At 41.5% G+C, this 19,024-nt stretch overlaps 2 protein-coding genes across 3 annotated transcripts in view; one reads left to right on the top strand and one right to left on the bottom strand.

The window, feature by feature from the left end:
- ift140 (intraflagellar transport 140 homolog (Chlamydomonas)) overlaps positions 1-19,024 on the bottom strand; it is a 51,599-nt gene that overhangs the window by 7,800 nt on the left and 24,775 nt on the right. For both annotated transcript variants that reach the window (XM_053235300.1, XM_053235303.1), the window contains 8 exons: positions 7,200-7,377; positions 6,038-6,228; positions 5,843-5,938; positions 5,369-5,501; positions 4,930-5,202; positions 4,290-4,472; positions 3,964-4,170; positions 2,862-3,074 (listed from right to left, as the gene is read on the bottom strand). In XM_053235300.1, coding sequence (XP_053091275.1) covers positions 2,862-3,074; positions 3,964-4,170; positions 4,290-4,472; positions 4,930-5,202; positions 5,369-5,501; positions 5,843-5,938; positions 6,038-6,228; positions 7,200-7,377 — 1,474 coding nt within the window. The remainder of the gene's footprint in view (positions 1-2,861; positions 3,075-3,963; positions 4,171-4,289; positions 4,473-4,929; positions 5,203-5,368; positions 5,502-5,842; positions 5,939-6,037; positions 6,229-7,199; positions 7,378-19,024) is intronic.
- tmem204 (transmembrane protein 204) overlaps positions 9,595-19,024 on the top strand; it is a 13,954-nt gene continuing 4,524 nt past the window's right edge. The window contains exons 1-2 of the mRNA XM_026947934.3: positions 9,595-10,803; positions 14,439-14,594. Coding sequence (XP_026803735.1) covers positions 10,548-10,803; positions 14,439-14,594 — 412 coding nt within the window. The 5' untranslated portion in view covers positions 9,595-10,547. The remainder of the gene's footprint in view (positions 10,804-14,438; positions 14,595-19,024) is intronic.

The raw sequence follows: 19,024 nt of genomic DNA, 5'->3' as shown, positions 1-19,024 counted from the left end.
CTGTATTTCCAGTAAACAAGCAGATAAAGTTGAAAGTGCTGATGTAACATCAGGTTGAGTACTTATGTAAATCTGGGTATCATCTGCATAGCAATGATAACCCAGACCATGCTTTTGAATAATCTGCCCAAGTGGCAACATATAAATGCTAAAAAGAGTAGGACCCAATACCGACCCCTGAGGGACACCTTGCCGCAATGGAACAGTCTGAGATCTGTTTGTACCAGAATAGACAAATTGAGTGTGTTCTGAAGGATATGATTCAAACCATTTTAAAGCTACACCAGAAAGACCAATCCACTTATGTAATCTGTCCAGTAGTATAGTGTGACAAATGGCATCGAATGCCACAAGCCCCAGAATCTGCTGCAACAAAGAGATCATTCATTACCCTCAAAAGGGCAGTCTCCGTACTATGTCCAGACCTAAACCCTGATTGAAAAGGTTCTAGTAGTCTGCTTGCAGAGAAATGATTTTGTAGCTGACCAACTACCACACGCTCAAGAACCTTAGCAACGAATGGCAAGTTTGAAATAGGCCTATAATTAGACATGTCGGCAGTATCGCTCCCAAATTTTTTAAGAACTGATTTAACTGCTGCTACTTTAAATGCTGGGGGAACAATCCCTGAAACAAGTGAAGTGTTGACAATCACTTTAATATGAGGAATAATAACTGGCAAACACTTCTTCAAGACACTAGTAGGAAGTGGATCAAGTATAGAAGATGAAGAATTCATTGCTGAGACCAATTTTGAAATAAAATCAGAACTAACAGCAGTAAAACTTGAAAACAGAGAAAGAGGAGGATTAAAGGGATGCAGGTCTAATAATTCAGATGAAGTAGAGACAGATGCAATAGTATTATAAATATTCTTGATTTTACATGAGAAATATTTAAGAAAATCATTGCACTGCTCTGTGGTGAGGCAATTAACCTTAGTGATCGGTTGGGTTAGATTATTAATTGTATTAAACAATACTCGTGGATTGGAAACCCCACTACTAATAATCGTTGAATAAAACTCTGTTTTTGCAATTTTCAAAGAATTATGGTACTCAATCTGATACTGTTCATACATAGGTTTGTGAACTGTTAGGCCAGATTTCCTATATTGTCGCTCCAACTGCCTACCAACTGCCTTAAGCTCACGAAGCTCAGGTGTATACCATGGAGAAGACCTCTTAAAAGAAACAACACGTTTCTTCACGGGGGCAAACTCATCCAAAATAGATGTAAAGGCAGCATTATATTGGTCAATGGAGGTCACAACTGGTAGTTCACCAATAGTATATATAAAAGTGTCTAGGTCAATATCTCTGATTTTTCTAAAGCAAATTACATGCTCCTTGGTTGTCTGCAGAGAAGGTGGAAGCACACTAAATGTAATAAGTTTATGATCACTTGTACATGATACATCAGTACACTCAAGCTGGTCAATAGTCACACCTGTAGTACAAACCAAGTCTAATGTATGACCATACTTATGTGTTGGGAAATTGACATATTGAGTGAGATTAAAACACTCTAATGTTTCCATAAAACAAACAGTATTGTTGCAAATTTGATTGTCCACATGGATGTTAAAATCACCAGTTAACACAATAGCTGAACAAATTGCACTGACAAGTGTCAAAAGTTCAGTAAATTCAGAGAAAAACCCAGGGTTAAGTTTTGGAGGACAGTAGATATTTAAGACAAGAATTGGCGAATAACTATTCAGTTTGAACGCCAAACATTCAAATGAAGAAAAGCAAAGTAGTGTAACTTCAGTGACAGAGACATCAGTTCTATAGATAACAGTAAGACCGCCACCTTTACCGGTGGTTCATGGTTGATCAATATACGTGTAGCCTGGTAAGACACACATATTAAGATTCAAATAGTCATTTGGCTGATGCCACGTTTCACAGACACAAACAAAGTCCAGATTCTTGTCCACAATAATGTCACAAATTGAAGCCGCTTTATTGTTTATAGAGCGAGTGTTCAGATGCGCAAACCTAATTTCTTCAAGACGGACACCTCCAATCAACGCAGTAGATTTATGAGGATAGGAGAGATTAGTGGAACAAACACTGCGCGCCGTTTGAACATATTTGGGTCGGCGCAGAAGATGCAGTGATCGCAGCGTTTGCAAAACACAGGTAGGAGGAGGTAGACAGTGCTGTAATTTTAACAGTTCAACTGGAAAATATTTTACCATGCTGAAATCCAAGTGTTCGAGGTATTTCTTGCCGTAAGCTCCAGTTAAAATCACAATAAGTATAACTGAAAAGCAATGAAACAACATGTTGCCACCAGGTTAAATCCAGGTGAGTTAGGAATCCAAACACAGCTGATCATGCAACCGTGTGAAGTTCAGTAGATCATAGCCACCATATATTGCAGTCCAAGCCAACAAGACAGCTAATCGTGCAATTGCAGTATTCAAACAAAATGAACAATGCAGTTTGATAAAAACCGGTTTCTCTTTCTATTTCTGTTTCTATTTCTATTTCTGGTGGAGAAGTGGCAACCACACTGCGCCAGCGTCCTCTCACACCGGAAGTTACTCAGTTACATACACAGACACAGACACAGACACACCACAGGATGGTTACTCCATAGTGTCCTAATTTTGTGAATGCATAATTTTTCCAAGTCTGAATGCAGAGCACAGCATTCCCTCTGAATACCCACAACGCACTATTACAGGTTAATAAGTTAAAAATGAACCCTACCCATAATGCACTGTGGTACTCAAAGAACATGCCTGGCCTGTGAGGTTTGGGACAAATCCACAGTAAACGGATGATGGTGTTTATGTGCCCTACATATTGAATAGGGCATGTGGTTTGGGACACATCCACACACTGTACCTGTGCACAGGCCTGGTAGAAACCGGCGAGCAGCTCCAGCGCACGTCCTTTTGTGTAAAAGGCGATGATGTTCTTCATGATTTCCGGATCTTTCCTCCAGTCCAGAGACTGCAGGTAATTCCCCGCCATCACGTAGATCTCTTTCTGCCGAGACACGCCAGCGAAGAACACGATCTTCTCTGTATCACCCGACTTCAGCAGCGCTCGCATTGCCTATAGAGAAAACACACACATGCACACAAAAAAAAGACACACACATGGGTTTAAAAAGGAACAGTATAACACAGTATATATAATATAATTGTATTAAATTATCAGCTAGAACTAAATCCCAGCAACACTGAGCTGCTGTACATCCATCATGTCAAGATCTTGTGATCTCTCTGGACAAGCATCAGATCTCCAGATCTTACCAACTGTCGCTGCAACTAACCTTGGGCTAGTTCTGGACTACCAATTACCCTTCTTGCCTCACATTGCTAAAGTGAGTCGGTCATGCAGGTTTCTCCTTTAACATTAGGAAGATTTGTCCATTTCTATCCAGAGAAGTCACTCAGGTACGTGTTCAGTCTCTTCCCTTTTCGAGACTGGACTACGGCAACTGGTAGGTCTGCCTCTGTACGCCATCGGACCCTGCACCTGATCCAGAATGCAGCTGCATGACTTGATTTCAACCTCCCCAAGTTCTCCATTCGACCCACCATCGCTCAGGGTACAAGGAAGATATAGATCAAGGTGCTTCTGTGTCCTGGACCCAGGTGGTGAATGAACTTCCCCTAGCTGTCTGAACAGCTGAGACACTGGCTTTCTTCAAACGATGACTAAAGAGCTATTTCCTCACCAAGCACTTAAATTAGCACTTTGTTAATCTTTAAGATAATCATCCTTGTCCTGTATTTTCTTTCCCAAACAGTACTGACTTCTGAACAGGGTTTTTAGACTGATAGTGCTCTTATAGTCCATGACCTAGTGATCTAGCATGAGGATGAGTTTTTGATAGTGACCACAAAGCACTTCTGTAAGTCGCTCTGGATAAGTGTGTCTGCTGAATGCTGTAAGTGTAATGTAAATTTCTGTTATTCGAACACAATGTCTCACAAACCTTGATCTTTTTCCCAGCTTGTGTGTATTTCTTGGTTGCTAGGTGATAGTTGCCCTGGCGCATGCAGCAGTCTGCGATTCGCTCCAGCAATTCCTTACGCTCCTCCTCTGACAGGTGGGCGGAGCTTTGTAACACGGTCATGCTCTCAGCCAGATCCTCAGTGATGGTCAGGTTCTGGTCCAAACATAACTGCAGCGCCTCATGATACTGCGCACACACACACACACACACACACACACACACACACACACACACATTTCAAAAACAATTATCTGTATAAAAATGTATGTGTTTCTGTGTGTGTTTCTGTGTGTGTGTGTGTGTACCTTCTTGGCAGCCACCAGTAGCTGCACGGCTTTATGGTAGTGTGTGTGTTTGATGAAGAAGTCGGCACAGCGTGTGAGCACGGCTGGGTCGCTGTTCTCATTCAGTTCCTCTGCAATCAGCTGCAGCGCTCCAAACTGCTCCGTACTGAACGCCAACTCCAGAGCTTTAGAAACACGACCTGCCTACAGAGAGAGACAGACACAGAGAGAAAGAGAGAGACACACACACACAAAGAGAGAGAGACAGACACAGAGAGAAAGAGAGAGAGACACAGAAAGAGAGACAGACACAGAGAGAGAGACACAGAGAGAGAGAGAGACGGAAAGAGAGACAGACACAGAGAGAGAGAGCGAGAGAGACACAGAGAGAGAGAGAGAGAGAGAGAGAGAGACAGAGAGAGAGAGCGAGAGAGACACGGAAAGAGAGACAGACAGAGAGAGAGAGAGAGAGACAGACAGACACAGAGAGAGAGTGAGAGGGAGAGAAAGAGAGAGACACAAAGAGACAGAGAGACAGACAGACAATAAAGTATTATAGTGATATTAGTGACCCCGAGTGGGGAGATCAGTAACTGCACGCAGTATTATTTTGTGAATGGAGCTCTGACACTGATTGTGTGTGTGTGTGTGTGTGTGTGACCTTGTGATACAGCATGACGGCTCGGTCCATGTGCTCTCCCCTCTCCTCGTAGTAGGCGGCCGTGTCCATCATGTCCTCCGGGTTGCTGAGCAGAGCCAAGTTCATCAGCTGCTCGTCCATGTGGTTCTCCTTACACAGTCGGATGGCGTTGTTGTACGCCTGAGCACGTGTGTAGAAGTGCACCGATTGGCTGATCTGATCCTGGCTCTCGTATTGCCGTGCCACGTGATAGGACGCTGCTCGGTTGCCTGTCTCGTTGGCAATTTCGCTGGCCTGGAGAAAGAAAACATTTCTCTCGTTCTAGCACTCGCATGTACTTACTTCCTGATTTTACTGCACAATGGGGTCATCAAGAGGCGGGGCTTATTATAGACATGATACTATGTCATCAGCACTAGCCATTTTTTTCATTTGGTCAATTATCAGGACATAGTGTTACCTTCTGGATGTTCCCCAGGTAGCAGTGCACACGCACTTGAGACAGGTAATCCTGAGCATAGTCATAGTAACGCAGCGCCGACTCCATCTCTGATTGGCTCTCCAGATAATGACCCCACCACTTATATAGGCACCTGTCCAGGTAACCAGATCAGATCAGAGCAGAGATTAAATACGTTTACTGAGCCCTCGTTTGGATGATATTTTTCTGAGACTGAAATCATTTAAAACGGATTGCGCTGTTTTTTGTAACAGTGAAACTAAACCTCACTTCACACCTGTGCATAATTTGGGACCAGATTACATGTAACATGCAAATAAACACAGATTTTATTCAGTGACAAGTTTATAATCCATATTACCAGTTCGATCGGAATCGATTTATTCAGATTGGTGAAAATCTTTGCATGTAAAAGCAGACAATGAATGTCAATCAGAGAAGAGAGCTCAGAACCAATCAGAGCTCAGCACTCACTTGTCCTTCATCTTGTTAATGTAGAGCTCCAGAGACACACTGTCCTCCATCAGCATTCGGGGAACCTCGAACCGGTGTGTATCAGAACGTTCGTAACTAAGAGAGAGAAAGACAGAATAATCAATAATTAATAATAGAAGTTAGCTACATTAGCATCATAGATTCAATGCAAAGCTAAACTGAGTGTGTGCTCACTAGGTAAGGCCCAGGTTCTTGTCTCCCGTGTTCTCCAGGTGTCGTGCGTAGCTGTAGTAGGTGCTGCGCAGGTGGATGCGGTCGTGACTCTCAGCCGTTTCGATGGCTTTCTGCCAATCACCACGCGCCTGATAAAACTTATTCAACAGGTCGAACCTCCCGCAGGAACGATACAGAGCCTCAGCTTCATCCTACACCCACACACACACAATTATACATGTACTTTGTAGGTGTATAATTAAAGACTGTATCCAATCTGTTGCTCTGCACAAAGTATTGGCATCCCTCTACCCTATCCATCAATGGAAAGGGAACTCCAGTGAGGAGATATTATTCGAGTGGTGCTTTATTCTTAGTCCAGCGGTAACACTGACATGGTAGTGTGCGTCGTGCAGGTCCAAGTGTATCACGTACATTAACATAGATTTCATGCTCTCGGATATGATTTCATGATTTCATACTTTTGCAGCTGGTCTCGGATAGAAAACAAGCTTTAAAACAGGTTTTAAACATGAGGAATAAGTGGCACAGTCATATGGAACCAATAATTCCCAGCTTGAGCATTAAACTGAAAAAAAAAAACAAAAACAAAAAACTGGAAATAGATTCATGGTTGTTTACTCCAGTGGAAGCACCATAGGTTTATGAAAAGGTTCCTCAAACAGGATTCCGTGGTCGAAACATGTCTAATGGAAATGTCTCACTGCTGGGATAAGAAACAATTTAATTCTGTTTTATTTATATAGAACTTTTAACAACAGATATTGTCAAAAAGCAGCTTTACAGAAATCCAGATGAGGATTTAGATCCCTAGTGAAGAAAAAATTCTCTTTTTTTGAATAAGAGTCCTTGGATGAGCAACAGGACAGTCTTTATGATTACAGCAGCAGCTCTTAGCTATTTATCCACAGTATCCAGGTGAGATTAAACAGTGAAAGGAAGTTCTAATCTTTAGGGACGATGAACACACCACTGTGTGAGGAACAAGATGAGTTTTAGTCTCCAACTGAACACTGACCAAAAGAGTAGGAGTATGTAATAGTGTATAATTGTAGTATCTGGTATGAAGAAGTTGGACCTGATTAAACTGGCTGATAAAGTGGTGATTCAGTGTATATTTATAGTGGTTGTGCATGTGTATTTGTGTGTTTGTGCATCTCACCAGCATGCCGAGTTGCGTAGCGAGCATTGCGACTCGTGCCTCCAACTCCGGCTCTTTCTCCGCCTCTCTGAGAGCTCGAGCTGCTCGGGCGTTACCCATGTTGCCCAGACACACACGTGCCACGTCCAGGCGCCGAGTCTTCACACACATCCGAGCCATGTTCTCCCACACAGCCTCGCTGAAACACACACACACACACACACACACAAAAACCCACTTTTTATAAGGTTGCTGAGTAGCCACATGTCATGTTGAAATCATTGTTGTGGTTCCTAATCCCTTAGCTAGCTTGCTAAGATGATTTAATAAATAGCATTATTTATGTTGGTGTACTATTTTGCAAAGTAATATATGACCAGTAGTATAGTGGTTTGGGATGTAGCCCATGATTGTGTGACATTTTTGTGATATATTACTTGGAAGCCCTTTTCATTCATCCTTATTCAAGACCAACTGAAGAACTTTACAAGAGGGTGTCATAAGGAGCAAGTTTAAACCATGCAACATGGACTAAACAGTGCGTTAGTTGAGGAGCATGAATTTTGGGGAGAACCATCCACAAGAATGTAACCCATGACAAGCACTGTTCAGGCAAATAGGAAAATAAATGTGTTTAAAAATATTGCAAAGTGGCTTAACATCAATATTACCTACTTTGAGTGATTTGCTGCACAAAGATTTTAATGTAAGTACATATTAAATATGTGATTCATACTCGTATCTCATCTCATCTTAAACAGCTGCTTGCTTTTATTCAGTGTTTCACAAGCTTAACCTCTAGCTTTGGCTTGGGAGAAAAAGTAAATGCCTCTGAGAACTACACATATTAACAGGAATTTTTTTTTTCGCTTTCCCAAAAACCCAACAATCACTGAACTGAGTTCTAGGAATGTGCAGATTTTACCACAGACTTTCTCCACTGCAGAAGCTGCTGAGTCTTTGATCAGCTTTTTATGAAAGAGAGCCACATACCCTTAGAGAAACCCAAGGCCTGAACCTGCGCTGAAGACACTGGACTTAATTCCACTTTTAAGCAAGCTGTGGGTGTTTATGTGGAGCTTCAGGAAGATGCTGCAGGAATTGATAAGGAATTAATACCTTTCCAGCATTGAAGAGTATCATTTGGAATTTGTTGTTCATTTGTCCATCAAATTAGCAGCACAATGAAAAAAAATAAACAAAGAAAACCAAGCTGTAGAAGGATACTGCTTGGGTTTGCCAGGTGGGACAGAGGGAAATTGTGGAAGCCTAGGTTTTTAGAGATGCCTTTTACGCAACCCAGGTGGAGTCATGCATTCTTCTTAGTAGCTACTCTTCACCAATCCCTGTCTCATAATGATCCCCTGCTGCTGCCCAGCATCCTCAAGCTCTCTTATTCCAATGGTGCTCTTTCTCATAATAAGCTGGTTTGGCTCAGAAACAGCTGCTTAATGTGGAACAAAATGTCCGCTCATACAATATACGGTCAAACGTTTGTGGACACCTGACCAACACACCCTTATGTGTTTGCTGAACATCTCATTCATTCCAGATTTATTCCCTTTGCTGTTATAATAACCTCCTATCATTTACGGCATTTGGCAGATGCCCTTATCCAAAGTGACTTACACTTATCTCATTTATACAGATAAGCAGCTGCTCAAGGGCCCAGCAGAAGCAGATTGGCAGTGCTGGGATTTAAACTCACGACCTTCCGATCAGTAGTCTAATGTCTTAACCATGAAGCCCACTACTGCCACTCCTCTGGGAAGGCTTTCCAGTGAAGGCAAATTGAAATGCTACAGCATACAAAGACATTCTATACAATTGTGTGCTTCCAACTTTGTGGAAACAGTTTGGGGAAGAACCAGATACAGCCATATAGTGTACCTAGTACATTCATTCAGTGTAAAATATACAACCTAAATTTTCACTAGTCTCTACAAACCCAATCCATATTTCCCATGACTCCCCATGAGCCAAAAACATGATGTGACCATTTCTTTCTTACACTACGACTAATTTACCACTAATCTAATTTGGACACGGCCAAACTGTCAAATTTTGGGAGAATGTAGGGACTGGCATACCTAGCCAGAGAGTTTTTGAGCCTAGACAGTGTTATTCTTTGAGTTACGTCACATTCAAGTTGTCCGGATTGTGCTGATTCTCCTCATTGCCCCAATTTATCTCTCTCGCTTCGCATATCACTAATACTTTCTCTGACCCCAAATTCCACACCCATCTGGTCTTTATTTATCCCCAAATCCCCCCTGCTCTGTTCAGCTCTCTCTCTCTCTCTCACTCCTCTTTAGTAGATACAGATGTGGGATGTTTATTAAAGTTAGGCAACAGGAAATTCCCAGAATCTTTGGGGGCCCTGAGCTGGAGCAGGAAGAAAAGTGTGCAGAATATTTAGGGGTAAAAAGTGTCCAACTACAACATACTGTACTGAACACCAACTCAAGACAGACAGACAGACAGCCAGAGACAGAGAGAAGGGGCGTTGTATTCTTTACTGTGTCTGTTTTCCTCTCAGGAAACGCATCCTGTTGCTGGAGTTACATGTTTGTCACAGAGACAGAGAGAGAGAGAGAGAGAGAGAGAGAGAGAGAGAGAGAGAGACTTGGTGACAGATAAACTGAGGTACATTCATATTTCAAGTGACAGAACAGGAAAGAGAGAGAGAGAGAGAGAGAGAGAGAGAGAGAGAGAGAGAGACTGTCCAGTCTCTCTGGGAAACAGATAGGAAAAGAAAAAAAAACGCCCCCAACCCCTCCGGCAAGCCCCAACACACAGCTGTACAAGCACGGAGAGAGAGATCTGAACACAGGGAGAAAGATCTGAGCAAGGAGAGAAAGATCTGAACAAGGAGAGAGATTTTAACAAACAAAGATTTAAATTCAGAGAGAGAGAACTGAACATGGAGAGAGAGAGCTGAATACCGAGAGAGAACTGGACACGGAGAGAGAGAGAGATCTGAACAAGGAGAGAGAGACCTGAACACGGAGAAAGAGAGATAGAGAGAGAGAGAGAGATCTGATCACGGAAAGCAATCAATAGTTGTGCATAAATGGAGTTAAAGAGAATCTGGGAGTGGAGGTTTTAAACCGGAGACAGAAGTGTGTGCTTGTGTATTTGTGTGTGTGATGGCCGTGGAGCTGATCGGGACGCGCGTGAGTGTGTGTGAAGCCCCGGAGAGCGAGGAGGAAGGCTGAGGATTCCCGAAACTTCGAAACCAGCCCGAATCACAGACACACACTCTAATCATAATGAGCGGAGATGTTCTCTAGCTGAGCTCTTTTACAGCGTACGAGTCTCCGTTTCTACTTCGCGCACGTGTGTGTGTGTGTGTGTGTGTTGGAGCGCATGGCCGCTGGCAGGCTGGTGCTGGTGGCTGTTGCCGTGGCGCTGGTGTCGCTGGTGCTGAACGTGGTGGCGGCACTGGGCTCGGGCTGGGCTCTGCAGGCGCTGGAGGACGGCCGCAGGCGCAGCGTGGGACTCTGGAAGGTGTGTACAGATACACACACGCTGCCACACAGCCTCGCCACCACCGCACCGTGCCAGACCCTCGGCTGGGGAGCCGACCTCGCAGGATATCAGGAGTCACGCAACACCGTCAAACGTGAGTGTGTGATGTGTGTGTGTGCATTAACAGTATTAACTAAACTCATGATCGTGTGACAGTTCAACATTCCAAAAGCATTTCCTTCCTGCTAATGTAGTTGAACAGCTGAGAGTCTGAAGTTTGCTTTTGTTTTTAAGCTTTTTTAAAGCCTTGGAGCTACGATGCTAATGTTGCTAACAAATAATGGAAGCATATAACCTCCAGTTTAGCAAAGTGTACTAAATGTGCAAAGTCACAGTGATAAAAAGAGCTGGAGCTCCATCCTGAATCGCTTTCTTCCTCAGCACAGTGTGGTGTCACTGCACACCAGCGTTACACTCAGGTAGGGGGTGTGGCCTAAAGTCTGAAGAGAAACAACTACTGACCCTAAAGTCAGTCCAAAGGAGCATGCTTCACACACAAAAGATTGCTTTATCTTATAAATTTGAGGACAATGTTTATATTTTATTTTTGACTAAATTTTCCCTTTAACTCACACATGATGATGTTCTTCCATAACTAGAAGTAACTAGAAAGTGTTCTTTAATAACTAAAAATCCAAAGCAGTGTGTGTGTACTGACTTTAGCACAGTGTCAGCACTCTTTATTCTCCAGTCAGCGCACTGTAGTTACACTGTTCCTTACACTGTATTAAATAAAATAAAGTGTGAAATGTAAATTAGTGTTAACACAATAAACAGAGTTTACTGAGTACCTGTCATCAGTAGGGAACCAGGCCACCCTCCAGCAGCATGCATTTAGGACCGTATTCAGAGTTGAATCCAAAGTTTTAAGAAATATATAAATATTTAATAATATATAAAAAAATAAATATAGAAAGTTCCTCGTATTCAGGTTCGGGTTACGCTCAAGTACCTGAGTTAATTTTCTGAGCTCCACAATAAAATCACCTGCATTTATTTCATGTCTCTGAGGTTGCAACATTTTTGTTGAGCAGAAGTGTCCAAGACGGTGGTTTTACAAAAGCAACTAGACAACTGCCTTTAAACACAAACACTCGCCTTTAAACCTCAACAAAGTCAGGGATAGAAAATGCGGACTGAAGAAGGAAATAGCGCTGTTTTTCACTGCAAATGTAATATGACGTAACATACAACGTCACATATTTAGAGCAAAAAGTACGTATGTAATTGGCTACCAAATATGTTTGCAAATATGAAACAGGAGTTATAAAGAGATTCTTATTTTAGTACATTAATTTTTTTCGAAAGACCTGATGAATACAGGTGAATGTCCTGTTTCACTACAGCTCACAAGTTCATTCACATCATCACACGGTTTTAAATTTACACGGTTTAACATTATAATATAAATTATTAATTCAGTGATCAGCTTTTTATTTTTTACACTATGAAACCTTTTAAACCAAACAATGCAGTCACAGTATTTTTAAGAATGAATATATTGATTCTTAACTGCTCCAGTAACAGGTATTTCTATATTCCTCACAAATCTAACACTGATACACTAACACAACACTCTACTCAGCTGATCTGCATTGCTCACGAGTCCAGCTGTGTTGCAAATGAAATCTGTCTGAATCTCCTGACTGATTTTCTGAAATGTTTGTGACGTCATTTAATTCATTCAAATGCTAACTCATGATGCCTTCATTTCCACTCTCCTCTATGTACGTAATACACTGTGTGTTACAGAAAAACACTGAGTGACAGGGTGGTGTGATGAAGCGGAGTTACTGGTACCACCAAGAACTTGATTATTTTCCTATAACAGCACGTTCCCATGTGTGTTATACCTCTTTTTCCACCGCAACTTCCCAACCAAGATGAAGTCCTGAAGATGTCGGAAAACCTAAAGTTACAGCTTGTTACCTCTGACTGTTAGAAAGCTTTGACACTGGAGACTCCTTCCATAAATGTTAAAGAAACATCTCTTTACAGAAAACTTCACCACATCAACAATCAGTTTATGTGGAGCGTCTGCTGTATACATTCTGTGAATGAGCTGTTGCTATAGAAACGATAACGTATTAGAATGAGTGCATTAATATAAACCTGTGATTTGCACCTGCACTACTGTCAGAGCTGCTGTTGATTAGAAAACTAATCAACACCTTCTGACCAATCACAATCCAGAATTCAACAGCACTGTGGTGTAATGTTTCATTAGGTGCTCAAAGGGACAGTCTTTATCTCAGGACCATGCCAATGATGAACCAAACACACTGCTTACTTCAGTCACCCGATAGCACACACCATCGACCAGAAGTCTACACTGCCACTCCATCACTGTAGAAGCAGTGACACAGGAGTGTGTGTGTGTGTGTGTGTGTGTGTGTACACTCAGGAGTGTGTTGACTCAGAGGTTTGGTGTAAAGATGGAGGACACACTCCTGAGTCTCCCAGAGCCTGGTACATCCATGTGGCCATCCAAATTTAGACACAGGAAGAGGAAGGATAGAGCAGAGGATTGTGGGTGACAGGAAGTGATGCTCACATGGTACAGCTGTGTGTGGGAGGTCACATCTGTCTTGGGATCCGCTCACACACACACACACACACACACACACACATGACTCAGGACACCGCAGGATCCTGTGACTCAGATCCTTTATACATGCATGGACACACACACCAAATACCACAACTCAATTCTTCACTTTTTCTTTTAGCAAATAAGTAAATCACTTTGTGAGGACCTGATGAATGTCCCCATAATTTCCAAATCCTCCTGCATTATTACGAGGAAATTTGATCCTCACAAGAAAATAAGACCTGCTAAAAATCCTGAAATATTTTAATGGCTAGAAGTCTGATCTCATTATGTTGAATCTATTAGACTATTTCCGATCATGAGTGAGTTTTAACTTATTTAGTTCCAGCACTCTATTTGTGCAAAATACAATACTTTTTCACACTGCAAACACTGACATCTTAGCAAGTGAAAATATCTTGAATATAGTCAAAATGATCTAGTATGTTAACAGTAGTGAAGCTACAAATCACAGGTTTATATTAATGCGCTCATTCTACTACATTATCGTTTCTATAGCAACAGCTCATTCACAGGGACTTGTACAGCATACGCTTCACATAAACGGATTGTTGATGTGGTGAAGTTTTCTGTAAAGAGACGTTTATTTAACATTTATGGAAGGAGTTTCCAGTGTCAGCACTTTGAAACAGTCAGAGGTAAAGCTGTAACTTTAAGTTTACACTTTGAGGTTTCTCAGTAACATGACAAGCTGTGTTTACTTTGTCTTATTAACTTCAAGAAAGAGAAAAAAAGAGAGCCCGGTGAAGGAACGACTGTTTCTAGCTGCTATAACGTAAATGAGAACAGGGACTAACTTGTTACGAGGATGTTCCACAACGTTAAATGTACCTATAAAAAGATAAAGAGAATGATGTATCATTCACTAATAAATAAAAAGATGTAACTGTTGGTAAATTGCTGTGGTATAAGTGGAATAAAACACTAGGGGATGTGCTGTTATAGGAAAATTATCCACATCATCACACCCCCCCCCGTCACTTGGTATTTCTCTGTAAGAGCAACACACAGTGTTTAATCAGTTCTTATGTAAATAATAAACTCCAGTCAGTTTTATATCGTAGGAATTTGATTTCCACGCTGTGTTTGTATTTAATGGTCTCTGTTTCTGGTCTCAGTTCAGTTCGACATGATGCGAGCGTGTAACCTGATGGCGACGGTGGCTCTCAGCGTGGGTCAGCTCATCTTCCTGCTGGGGATTCTGAAGATAAACTGCATTACCCAGGATTCTCCTTGGTGGGAGGAGGCCATCGCTGCCCTGTTTCAGCTGGCCAGTGAGTACACACACTGATCAAAAAAATAACCGTGCTTCATCATAACCTCACCCCCTTCCTCTCGCCCGAGTCCCCTCAGATATCTCAAAGACTGTTCTATTACTTTATCATGAGTCGACGTCATTGTACAACCTACCCACAATGCATTGCTCCAGTCTGACACAGTTACCTTTTCATAATGGATGGAACTGTTTCAAGTGATATTTGATATACTCTGTGTTCACTACATGACTTTACATAATTAGCAAGCTAGCTAGAAATCACTCCAAAACCAGTGAGTTAGCGTGCTAGCTAGTTGGAAAGGAAAGTGAGAATTGTTTGCTACCTCCACTTCTCAGTTTTTACAGCTGAAGCATGAGACTATCATCTGTGTTGGCTTTTTCCAGCTTAGCTAGCAAATTTAATTGACATAGAAGCATAAAATGAGCACGTACTGTGAATTTCCTCCTGAACTATTGATGATGTAACATAGCAAGCTAGCATGACTGAGTGCTATTATTTTTATTTTTGCTTTAGTAGGGTTAGTGATCAGTTGGAGCTACAGGAACTTCTTTAACTTTGATGTGTTTCTATTTAGTGAAATGTGGTCAGATATTCATTGCTCAAAGAATTTTTATTTATTCAAGGTGAAATATTTTCATTACTAGCTATGCTAAGCATTGCCATGGTTACCAAGTGAGAGACTCAAAAAAAAAAAAAAAGCAATGCTGAACAGGAATTTTGACTTTACATATAGCAAGCTTCAAGAGATTTAACACCAGCTAGGTTAAAAGGGACAAATCTGGCACTCATCTCAACCAGTACCCCCTAACACACCCCGAGTAATCTCAACCACACACACTAAAATCCTCACACACTAGTCTCAGCTCAGGATAGAAGACCCGCAATAGCGGCTGATCTCATGCTTTGAGGATCTATAAGAATTAGAGAGCAGGAAGCTCTCTCTCTCTCTAACACACACCCCTCAGACAGGAAGTGGATAGAGAGGAAGAGATCACTGCAGGAGATGAGCTCAAGGTCACCACATCAAACCTAGCATTCTTCGAGAGACTTGTCATTGAAGCTAAAGAAATAAGAACAAGTACGCAGTGCTAGTGCAGGGGTTAATTAAGATTCTGCTCGAACTCTACTTCAGAAGGTTGTGAGTTCAAATCTCAGGACTGCCAGAGAGCCTTTAATCAAAACCTTCAACTCCTCAGTATAGATTCTGACTCATTTGTAGAAAATGAAAATGGGCAAGTCAAAATATACTAAATACATTTTTACAGTCGATTGTATTGACTGTATCGTATCAGAGATATATAAAAACATATGATTTTTAAACCAATTTCTTATTTAAAGCTTGAAATCAGCATACAGTAAGACATACTGCATTGAATAAGTATTCATTTCTATTAAAACAAAACAAAATTCAAGCTTGAAATTATGAAAAATATCTAGAAATGGGTTTAATAATAATTCCATAATGAGAAGATTTAGATCAATGTAATTATATTCAACTTGTGTTCACTTTATATGATGTACGTGTCTTCTGATAAAAGTTCATGGTTCAGCTCTGACAGTAGTGCAGCTACAAATCACAGGTTTATATTAATGCACTCATTCTAATACGTTATCGTTTCTATAGCGACAGCTCATTCACAGGGACTCGTACAGCGGACGCTCCACATAAACAGATTGTTGATATGGTGAAGTTTAAGGAGATGTTTATGTAACATTTTATGGAAGGAGTCTCCAGTGTCAGTGCTTTGTAACAGTCAGAGGTAAAGCTGTAAGTTTTCACATCTTCAGGACAGTTTCTTGGTAAGATGACAAGCTGCGTCTTATTAACTTCCAGAGAGAGAAAAAAAGAGAGGCTAGTGTGGGAAAGACTGTTTATAGCTGCTATAATAATGTGGGGTATGTGTGTGTGTGTGTGTGTGTTATAAAAGACGCTGAATTGCGTGTTTACAGTTTTGTACCTGGAGCACTTCATTAATAGCCAAATCCTTTGTTGAGTTTTGTTGTTTATTGTGAGACTTTCAATAGAGTGGCAGTGTATTGCTGTATTATTGTGTGTGTGTTTGTTATATTTAGCCATGGCGAGTGTGTGTTAGCGTCAGGCAGGCGCCAGGATATCCCTGTTCTGCTGAGGGAAATGCCTGCCACTACCTGTTATGTAAAAAACACAGCACAGAGGAAGGAGAGGACCGGAGACACACACACACACACACACACACACACACACACACACAGTGCAGCCAGAAATGATTAGGACCTAACCTGTGTGTCTGTGTTTATGTTACATATTTGTGTGTATTATTGTGTGTGTTAATGTGAGTGCATTTGTGTGTCTCTGTTTCTTAACATGAGAGTGTTATTATGACTGTGTGTGTTTTTGCATGTGTGAGTGTGTGTTAATCTGAGTATATGTGTGTATTAATATAAGTATGTGTATGTGTGTCAATGTTTGTGTGTGTGTGTGTGTGTGTGTTGTGTGTTACTATTTTTTGAGGTCCTTCTCGCTCAGACACCCTTTTTCAGTTTAGTCCACAGTTTTTCTATGGGGTTCATGTCATGGCTTTGTGAAGATCACTCCAATACTTCCACTTTGTTGTCTTTAAGCCATATTAAACTTTATTACAACTTTAGAGGTTTGTTTAGGATCACTCTCCTGCTGGAGGACCCAGTTATGACCAACTTTTAACTCTCTGCCTGATGTCTTGTGGTGTTGCTTCATGCTTCAGAATTTCTAGAAAATCTTCCTTCCTCATGATGCCATCTACTTTTTGATGACCCATTTCCAGAAAAAAAAAAAAAAACTCAACATGATGCTGCCACTCCCATGCTTCACAGTTGGGATGCTGTTCTTCAGATTAAAAAGGCTCACCTTTTTTCCCTCCATACATAGTGCTGATCATTATGGCCAAACAGTTCAATTTTTGTCCTCCAAAAGCTTAGGTCTTCATCCTGGTCACCTGCACACTTCAGTCTGGCTTTCTTTTCTTACACCAGTCTTGGAGTAGCAGATTTTTCCCTGTGTGACAGCCTTTCAGTCCATGGTGATGTAGGACACTCTTAATAGTGGTTGTATATACTTTGGTACCTGATGGCTCCAACTCATTCACCAGTTCTTTTGCTGATGTCTGGGGGTTCAGCTGAAGCTTTTGGACCAAAGTTAATTTGTGCCTCTTCCTGAACGATGTGTGCTCCCAAGATTTTTATATTTGCATACAGTATGTACAGAAGCTCGTGACACCTTCAGTTGTTTAGAAATTGCTCCTAAGGAGGACTTGTGGAGGTCCACAGATTTTGTCCAAGGTCTTGTCTGAGTTGTTTGGATTTTCTAATGGTGTCAAGGGTAAAAAGGGACTGGCTCTGAAGGTAGGCCCTTTTACTGCCACAGGTATAACAACACTCCCAATTATCTCTCGATTAAGACTGAGAAGTTCAAAAGCTCCTAAAGGTCATTACATCAATTTCTGGAATCTTCCAGACTCTTTACAGAGGCAGTCAACTTGGTGTATGTAAACTTTTTTGACCCCCTGGAATGCTGATGTAAGGAACTCAAGCTGAAACAAGTCTTTCTCTAATCGACTGTTTTAAAATGACCTCTGATATAAACAAAGTAGATGGCCTAACTGTCTTGCCAAAAGAAATGTAAGGTAACACGAAATGTGTGGAGCCTAGGTGTATGTAAACTTTTGGCCTCAACTGAATGTCAATGGAAGGTCTTCACAACGACTGCAAGACAAGTGAGTGTGTGTGAGTGAGAGAGAGAGAGAGAGAGAGAGAGAGAGAGAGAGCAGGAGACAGGCTGTAATGTAGATACGGATGCAAGAGGATGTTTAACCAAGACAAGACTACAAGGCTCCAAAACCTCAGTGTGTGTGTGTGTGTGTGTGTGTGTGTGTGTGTGTAGGGTGGGGTAACAGTAGCTCTGATTAACTGTCCTCCTTACTGTCTGTGTTTACAGAAAGTCACAGCACACACACATCTAATAATAGCTAAATATAAGAGGTTGATATTCATTAATAATCACTCTCATTTACTGTCTCTGTACGTGTTTCAATTTATCTGGAATCCACTCACATTAACGAAACGAGACACACTCCTCACACTCTCTACTCTATGTGCAGCTGAAGCATGGATGAGCTATACAAATATTAACGTGATAGCTTTTAGTGTTTTCACACTCTCCAAAAGGACCCTGTGCATCCGGAGACAAGTCTGAGCTCTGAACACTGGCATTTTTCCATCTTCTGTATTCTGTTCTCATAGTAGATTAAGAACTATGGACTCAATGCCAACACCTACCTGCGTGTGAGCCTACCTACCTGGGAGTGTGACGTCAGCACATGCAACTCCAACACACAGAAGGCCACTACATCTTATAAAACTGCTTATGTAATGTTATACTCTGGGTGTTAATTGATGAGGGGATGGGGTCA

Source organism: Pangasianodon hypophthalmus, chromosome 1, assembly GCF_027358585.1.
Source record: "Pangasianodon hypophthalmus isolate fPanHyp1 chromosome 1, fPanHyp1.pri, whole genome shotgun sequence".
NCBI classification, from domain to species: Eukaryota; Metazoa; Chordata; class Actinopteri; order Siluriformes; family Pangasiidae; genus Pangasianodon; species Pangasianodon hypophthalmus.
This window is presented reverse-complemented; position numbering and strand designations above follow the sequence as displayed.